This window comes from Azolla caroliniana, unplaced genomic scaffold (assembly GCF_043228905.1).
Source record: "Azolla caroliniana isolate FFs.n. ecotype wild unplaced genomic scaffold, voAzoCaro1.0.p SCAF_522, whole genome shotgun sequence".
NCBI classification, from domain to species: Eukaryota; Viridiplantae; Streptophyta; class Polypodiopsida; order Salviniales; family Salviniaceae; genus Azolla; species Azolla caroliniana.
In genome coordinates this window covers 11722-20215 of record NW_028230957.1, presented here as the reverse complement: position 1 = coordinate 20215, position 8494 = coordinate 11722, and the positions used below count along the sequence as shown (strand labels likewise).

Here is an 8494-nt window from a genome sequence, read left to right as displayed (position 1 = left end):
TCTCTCTCATTCTCTCTGTCTGTATATTACAAATTAGGGTTCACAGCCGTCTTTCCTTTTTCGGCGCTTAAAAATTAGCCGTTTTCTTAATTTTGAGATTCACGAATTTTGGATTCTGGCTAGTAGTTAACTAGGCCGGTTTTCTTTTTATCGGCAATGTTTGCGTAGAGATTATGTTTCCTTGTTTTCTTTTCTCTGTGTCGGGTTTGTGTTAAAACCCACTCAGTTCTCTTGTGGTACTTTTCGTCTTATCAGGGTTTCTTGTCATTAATTGGGTGGGGAGAAGAGGACTACTTTCCTTACCCTGTTTGTGTAGGGTTTTTTTTTTTTTTTTGTGAGTGTGTGTGTGTTTATTTTAAATGGAGACATTTCATATGATGCGTGGGTCTAATTCAGAAGGTTCAAATACATTCAGTGGTCTAAATCAGAGAATCTTAAACAACGGAATCTCCAGATGCAGGAAGAAGAATGTGCAGAGTATGAAGAGAACGGCCACATTCATCATCATCATCATCCAGGTGCAGAGTACGAAGAGAATGGCTGTATGGAACATCATCATCACAGTGCTGAGTATGAAGAAAATAATGAGCAATATGAAGACCATCTTTTGGAAGCAAAAATTGAGTTAGAAGAAAATGTCCTTTATGATGATGAAGCTACAATCTTTGAGCAAAATGCCCATCTAATGGAAATAGCACAAATGCATCAAGAAGGAGAAGAGATTGATATGAAGGATTGTAAAGATCTTGAATTAATGGATTTGAACCCGGCAACTGAGATTGTGATTCATGCGAAAGGTCTCCAGAGACGAGTATGGAAGAAAGAGAGATCACAAGCATGGTGGGATAGATGTAATGAACCTGATTTTCCTGAGGCTGAATTTCATCATGCTTTTCGGATGAGCCGCGCAACTTTTGATCATATTTGTGAAGAAATCGGGCCTGTGGTGTCAAAAGAAGACACAATGCTACGCCAAGCCATACCCGTACAACAGCGTGTTGCTGTATGTTTATGGCGACTCTCTTCTGGAGAGCCACTTAGACTCCTATCAAAGCGATTTGGTCTTGGTATCTCCACTTGTCATAAGCTTGTGATTGAGGTTTGCACTGCTATCAATGATGTTTTGTTACCAAAGTATATCCATTGGCCTTCACATGAACATGCCCAAGCTATTCGAGAAGGATTTGAAAGGATTACTGGCATCCCAGATATTGTAGGGGCCATTTACACCACCCACATGCCCATCATTGCTCCAAAAGTCAATGTCACCTCTTATTTCAACCGGAAACACACCGAACGAACCCAGAAAACCTCGTATTCTCTCACTTTACAAGGTGTGGTCGAAGCACATGGGCTGTTCACTGATATATGTATTGGGTGGCCGGGTTCTTACACTGATGAACACGTGCTCGAGAAATCGGCCCTATATGAAAGGGGGCTTAGTGGTTTCTTGCACGGTGATTGGGTTGTTGGTGGGCCAAGTTATCCACCATTGGATTGGTTACTCTCACCCTATATTCAAGAGCATCTTACATGGACTCAACATGCCTTTAATGAAAGGGTTGAGGAGGCGCTAAAGATAGCGAGGAATGCATTCACTCGGCTTAAAGGACGGTGGCAATACTTGACAAAACGAGCCGAGATTAAGGTTCAAGAGTTACCAACTATACTTGGTGCTTGTTGTGTTTTACATAACATTTGCGAGCAACTTAGTGAACCTTTTGATCCCGACCTTTATATTCCCATTGAAGATGACGACACACCGTGTGAACACATGCCATGGTCTCAACTTTCATTAGAACGGCGGGAATATATTGCTCACAGTTTCTTGCATAGCATGCATTCGGGTATAATACCATCACTATAATTGACAGTTTTTGTTTTTTTTTACCATATTCATTTCCAAATTTTAAAATGAGAAAATTTTAATATTGAAAACCAGAGTGCATTGTGTACTGTGCATCTTGCATTGTAATAAGTACTAGCTGTTTATGTCAGAAAATATCTGAGTGGCTATAAATTCCACTCACAAACCATGACTATACATGGATGAATTTGAACTCATTGTCTGATGAGTTTACCACTATTTGGATAAGAAAATGTTGTAAACTTGTAACCTGCCACTTTATATATGAGTGGTAAAGCCATTGTGTGGCAAATTATTATTATGATGTGGCAACTGATTATTATGAACAGTATACCCGGAGGACAGAGCCACTAACATGGGTTGGGGGTGAAAACTAATCAGAAAATGATCTATATATGAGATTGTACTGTCTTCTCATTGTATACGTTGTGAAGGTTTATTTCACGTTAATGTGCAAGTGTACCATGTTTTTGAATACCTTTTCATAGGATCCAAATATACCAGAGGATAAATTTGGAAACCAATTAAATGTTGTTTTAATGGACTGGTGGCAACATGAAGCCTTGTAATCATTTACCATTCTTAAAGGCGCCCAAAGCTAGATTTTCTTAATTCATCGTGTGATTTATTATTAAGCTATTGAATTTCTTGGTCCGGCTAGGGAATTGTGTTGACAATGCAAAGGTAATTTACTGGTTCTCTATCAGACCCCAATGGAAGGCAATCATAAGTTAAAACACACGAATATGAGAGAAAAAAAGACCGATCAATAGCTTGGTGATAATTGATTGCATTTTACAATTTGTTTTGTTTGGCATTATGAAAAGTGTCATGTGGTAGGAAATTTAATAATCATGTGATGCATAAGTTCCATTGCCAATTGTTACCTTTGGTGGAGATCAAGACATCTATCATCAAGTTAATCTCTCTCCTAAGTAGTAAGAAATGTTGTGCCTTAAGAATTAAGATGTGCTGTGTTTCATTTTAGCTCTATTGAGGTGGTGCATAAAGACCTAAAATTATTTAAATACTTGCATATGAGCCATTTGTTGCTCAATGCTGTATTTTACGATTGACAATTATCATGAATCAAACAACATTAAGAGGAAGAACACGATGTTTAAAAAATAGGTGAGATTCAAAGAATTGTAGAGGAGCATTATATCATTGCGCATTCAGATTGGCTATCGGATACTGCCATGCAAATGAGTTAAAAGGCTTTCTCAAATATACAAATATAGAATAAGTTCAATTTTATGAACACAGTCCAACAGCATATCAGAGTGGCGCAGCGGAAGCGTGGTGGGCCCATAACCCACAGGTCCGAGGATCGAAACCTCGCTCTGATAAGATTATTTCCTACTGTCATGCAAAATTATAATTTAGTATGTATTTGCACTTGTTTGTCTTTTAAAGCTATCAATAAATAGTTCTTTGAGAGAGATTTTCATGTTCCCTCAACCAGCCTCATATTTTCATAAGGAAAACAACCCTGCATGCATTTTCAGTTTTGTTTCACGAGCTCAACCTTGCTCAAGTGGACATGTGACGAATGTGGTCCAAGTGCTTGCCACCCATGACATTATGCAACCATAGAACAATCCATCAAAATCTTGTTTCCTTTTGTTTCTAATGAATTTTTGTATGTATGATTTGCTATTGAAGCTAGAATCAAAATTTTGAATGTCAAGTGAAAGAAGGAAACAGTAAAGAAATTGTGTCCAATTTTATTACTTGAGAAACAATTCATGGTTGGATCATAAGTAGAACACCATCAAACAAAGATCCTATATCTCATATGGTCACATGCAACATTCTGCGTATTTCATGGAATACTCTGCACCAATGGCATTCACAACATATCACTCCCAACAAAATAACATACTTTAGATTACCACTGATAGTAACAGATCCCTAAAAAGAAATCTTGAAGCGATGAATCTTCACCACTTGACAAAGAATGGATAGCAATAATGTTGGAAGCACTTTGAGAAAGAATCTGATCAGCTGGCATCAAATAGCCATACTAAACATCAAATTTGTTCTCTCTTTCTCTCTCTCTCTCTCTCTCTCACACACACACACACACAACAATGAATTTTAAAATGATCCCATAGCTATAGCTGCGACGTATTTTAAATGACTAAAAGCAATGAGCTGGGCATGCCTGTTATCAGGCAAACTATCATTGAAATAGAGATGCAGTGAACACCCTCCACATTTGTAGTATTACTGCTTATCCACAAGCTGGCCTAGTTAATAGTCTATTTATGCATTTCATAAAACAATTACTATAGCTCATCATAGATAGTGCTATTCCTGTGTGGCTGGTATTGCCCCGCCATTTACAAAAAGATGTATCAACTATGGTAGCTAAATCCTTCTTACAAATTTTTATTTGAGATTTCGTTAAATATTGTAAGGCAACATCCAATACCCAAATGCTAATAGATGTGTGAGACGTGCATGCATGTTACATATATAAAAAAGGTACTTACAAAAGTTTAATAACACAATTGCATTCCTGTAAAGAACATATGATTCAATGTCCAACATAAAGAGTGCAACTGAAGGGATGCATTTTCAAAACTATTAAAAAGCTTAAGACATTACAAGTCTCCCAAACTTAAAACAGCTTTTAGACAAAATACAAATAAAATTCTATCTTTTATACTAGTTCCCCAAAAACAGACTTGACATCTGTACACTCCCTCCAGAATATATATACATATATAAGAAAAAAGAAGAGTATATATATATATCAAATGTGCATCTCTCTTATAGGAAAACTATATCTTTTGGCTACACATCTTTCTGCATCTTGAGATAAAAGCATTCAAAGCTCTTCCCAAAAAGACTAAAAAACATTCACATCCATAAACACTTCAGAAGAAACCAACAGCCCTCGAAAAAGATCACAGTAAACATACCAATTGCTCTCTTTTCGACGATGTCACAAGGTAATGTCTGTAACATCCACACAACTGCAGTAGAACACTAATATCTCATATGATCATATATCTCTGGTTTCAGAAGATGAACTCCATAATCGCCATAACTGAACTAACATTCAGATGAACTTCCATAACCGAACTCATAACGTCTACACAACTGCAGTGGAACGCTAATACCTCATATGATCATATATCTCTGGTTTCAGGATGGAACTCCATAAATGCCATAACTGAACTAACACCCAAACAAACTGCCATAACTGAACTAAAACCCAAACAAACTGCCATAACTGAACTAAAACCCAAACAAACTGCCATAACTGAACTAAAACCCAAACAAACTGCCATAACTGAACTAACATCCAAACACACTGAACTAACATCTGACCTGGAAGCCAAGAAAACCCCTCTACACCAGATGACAGCAGTATATCACAAAATTGAAATTGCCAGAGTTGCCCACCTGGAACTGCAGCAAGTTCTATCCCACTGTTCACTCTACTGCTTGCAGAATATGCACTTTCTGCTAATGTCACACCACAGCATATATACACACACATACATATTTGTACAAAGGTAGGGTTATCCTACATTATCATCATCATCTCGAAAATCCAAGAGGGGCATGCTGGGATTAACAATAGCTTGACTTGGTGTTTTTTTACTGTATAGCCTTTTCAAACTTGCCATCCCTTTATACAGAGCAAGCCTTGAATTTTCTGTTTCTGAACAATTTGTACATCACATCAGTCTTCATAACATCTCATGTACTACATACAATGGCCCAACTCCACATGGACCAGCTTATCTCGAGGGCATAGCATATATTGCTAGTCACCAGCCCTTGACAGATATGGTTCATCTGTCCAAGGCACTCAATACTACCCTGGAAAATGCACAGGTTCATGGAGAACTTGATATTAGCCAATGTCACAACAACTAAATCACAGTTAGAACTTCCATAAATTTCGCATACAAGAACCACATGGAATCTTTCCAAACATATCAGTTCATGGAGAACTTAGAGTTAGCCAATGCCTTGTAACAATTGAGCTTAGCAAAAGAATTCACAAATTCCCTAAAGAAGAGGGATAAAACCTTTCCATGCACCACATGAGAATTATTGGTGTTTTCCAGAAGGAAAACTTAGGAGTAGGTACCAACAAAAATAATATAAATCTATGAATAATCACACTTGATAGATAGAATCCATGGATATTAGCTCTCTAACCAAGCATGATACCACAGTCCACCTTACATCTAATACAGATGTGTGCAACAGAGTGGCTTGAATTTCAGACAGGTCAGCAAATGAACGGGTATCTAGACCTTGTATCTCCAGATCTAGTAACCAGAACCATCCAGACTGTGAGTGGACAAAGCCATTCTTCATCCACATGGACCTAGATTTAGCCTTAATATTGAGTAGTAATAAATTTTGTTAGCGTATTACCAGTCATATACTGTAGGAGAGTTAGGTGGTTGTTTGTCGAACTTCTCTGAGCTAAGTCTCTTTGTTGTTTTGTTGTTTCCAGAATGGAGCGCATTGCTCCAAGGATTCTCCCTTTCATGGCCTGCATCAATAACATCTTTAAATTGATACTCAACAAAGTACCCATAATATTATAGCATGTTAATAATTTGTTGCTTAAAATGCTTCAGCTTTCAGCTTTCCATTTCATTGCTACATAACTCTTCTAGCTCCTAATCAGGAAGGGTCATTACCACCATGAGACCCGAGGGCAGGAGATGAAGGCACTGACACAGATTTCAGCTGATGTCTGTCACGCTCGAAACCTTGCAAATGTTAAATTTGATGTAAGTAGATGACGAAAAAGAGATATTACATCATAGTATGATCCTTTTATCTTAACAATTGTTACAAAAATATGTCCCAGTAAGATTTAATAAGAACTATGAGAGAAGAATATTAATTGTTTTTAATAGATTTTGTTCAAAGTCTATCTAAAAAAGATAAAACATTGATTGCTTTGGATGTTCTTACAATCCTTCATACTATAATATTTAATGTTTTTAAATTTTACTACCATTAGTATAATTAATTTTGGACATTCAAATGGGGAATGGAGAAAACACCGTAATTAAAGTAAAATTGCCGTGTATCCGGAAATCAATTGCAATTGAAATTACATGTGAGAAACCTATAAATTAGGAGATGTTTTGAAATAAAACTCTTTAAATATTGAGCATCTGTATATTAATAATTTCAACAAATTATAAGTGAGGTTTACTACCTTCCTGGGATATAAATTAAAATTCATCACCTTTCTTTAACATTATAATTTTTGTTTGGAGTTCATGCAGAATGTTGAGTCTATTGAGAGCGGGGAATGAAAACACTAGGATAATACTAAAGAGAGCTAAAGGGAAAGGTATATAGAAGCTCACTACTAAAGGGAGACCCGACGAAAGATGAGCCAGGGGTGTTGGGTCCGCCTGGAGTAGAAGGGGTGGAGCCGCAATCACCAGAGTCAGGATCAAGCGGATCGGTGGGCAGGAGGAGCCTTGGAGGCCGCTTGGCAATCGCGATGCTCTGTGTCACCCACCTTGGATCCTCGTGCGGCCGGATGAATTCACAGCTTCGTCGGCGGGGCCTCTCCATCATTATCCTTGCCGGTTGTTCAATATCATCCATGGCTTCTGTACATAAATACACAAGCATAAATGCATTGCAAAAGCAAGGGTCCAGATGCACATACATTCCCAAGCAAAGAATCAAACATGCATAAGACAGTGTATCATAATCACATATCAAGTGTATTTAGATGCATTCCCCAGTAAATAAAAGCAAATATCACAGACTAGAAAAAAAAGAACAAAGCCTAAAAGAAAGCAATGGAAATTTAGCTGAAGAAGAAGAGGAAAAATAGCTTACCACCATGGACTCTAGGGTTTCTGCGGAGACGACTCAGGCCTTGATCTGGCTGTGGACCAGCCACCACATCATCCCAGAGCTTATCAAGCAAACCCATGATCGAGATTAGATGTACAAATGAAGAAACAGAGCAGAGAGAGAGAGAGAGAGAGAGAGAGAGAGAGTCAGAAACAGAGGAGAAAAGCAAGAATGGGTAAATGAAGAAGCCAAGGCGATATATATAGGAGAAAAAATCTCTCTGTCTCTCTCTGTGTACAGTCACACTGTACACATACACAGAGAGAGAGAGAGAGAGAGAGAGAGAGAGAGAGAGAGAGTGTGTGTGTGTCTCTCTCTCTCTCTGTGGTCTCTTTCTTTCTCTCTCTCTCTCTCTCTCTCTCTCTCTTTCTCTTGGCGTGAAAGCCTCTTCTCTGACTCAGCGTCTGTGTGTGGGTGTGGATAAGGAAGGGGGGCAGAGAGGGACCTCATCCTCCCCCCCATACCTCTTTTCTTCTTCTCTTCAACTTTTTGTCTTTCAAGTTTTGTCCACTTTTGTCTCTTGGACATTTGACTCCATAATACATACATACATACATACATACATACATACATATTATGTATAAATGGGCAACTAGGACAACTATCCCCATTTCAATACATACATATGTACACACCTTATGAATGGGCCGAGCGAGCGATTGACACATTACATAGAGACAGAGACAGAGAGATAAGATGTGACTTATTATTGGGCAAAGCCAAGCAATCGAGAGGGACCTTCTTGTATTGACATGCCTC

General features: G+C 38.1%; 2 protein-coding genes across 2 annotated transcripts; one reads left to right on the top strand and one right to left on the bottom strand.

The window, feature by feature from the left end:
* The first annotated feature begins 336 nt into the window (after positions 1-336).
* Positions 337-2317, top strand: LOC147848067 (protein ANTAGONIST OF LIKE HETEROCHROMATIN PROTEIN 1-like). The gene has a single exon (XM_087338672.1). The coding sequence runs from the start codon at positions 455-457 to the stop codon at positions 1865-1867; it is 1413 nt and encodes a 470-aa protein (XP_087194798.1). The 5' UTR covers positions 337-454; the 3' UTR covers positions 1868-2317.
* Positions 2318-4429: 2112 nt separating this feature from the next.
* LOC147848066 (auxin-repressed 12.5 kDa protein-like) lies at positions 4430-7921 on the bottom strand. Its single transcript, XM_087338671.1, has 5 exons — positions 7718-7921; positions 7231-7482; positions 6547-6618; positions 6275-6395; positions 4430-5707 (listed from the first exon to the last, which is right to left on the bottom strand). Exons 1-5 carry the CDS (start codon positions 7812-7814, stop codon positions 5680-5682), a joined length of 570 nt encoding a protein of 189 aa, XP_087194797.1. The 5' UTR covers positions 7815-7921; the 3' UTR covers positions 4430-5679.
* Positions 7922-8494: the final 573 nt, after the last annotated feature.

What these genes read in the sequence shown, in the direction of transcription:
- LOC147848067 (XM_087338672.1), top strand. Translation starts at nt 455, where the DNA reads ATGCAGGAAGAAGAATGTGCAGAGTATGAAGAGAACGGCCACATTCAT.
- LOC147848066 (XM_087338671.1), bottom strand. Translation starts at nt 7,814, where the DNA reads ATGGGTTTGCTTGATAAGCTCTGGGATGATGTGGTGGCTGGTCCACAG. An exon ending in AAACCCTAGAGTCCATGGTG is followed by an intron (nt 7,483 to 7,717) that starts GTAAGCTATTTT and finishes ATTTATGTACAG; the next exon opens with AAGCCATGGATGATATTGAA. An exon ending in TGCCCTCGGGTCTCATGGTG is followed by an intron (nt 6,396 to 6,546) that starts GTAATGACCCTT and finishes TTATTGATGCAG; the next exon opens with GCCATGAAAGGGAGAATCCT.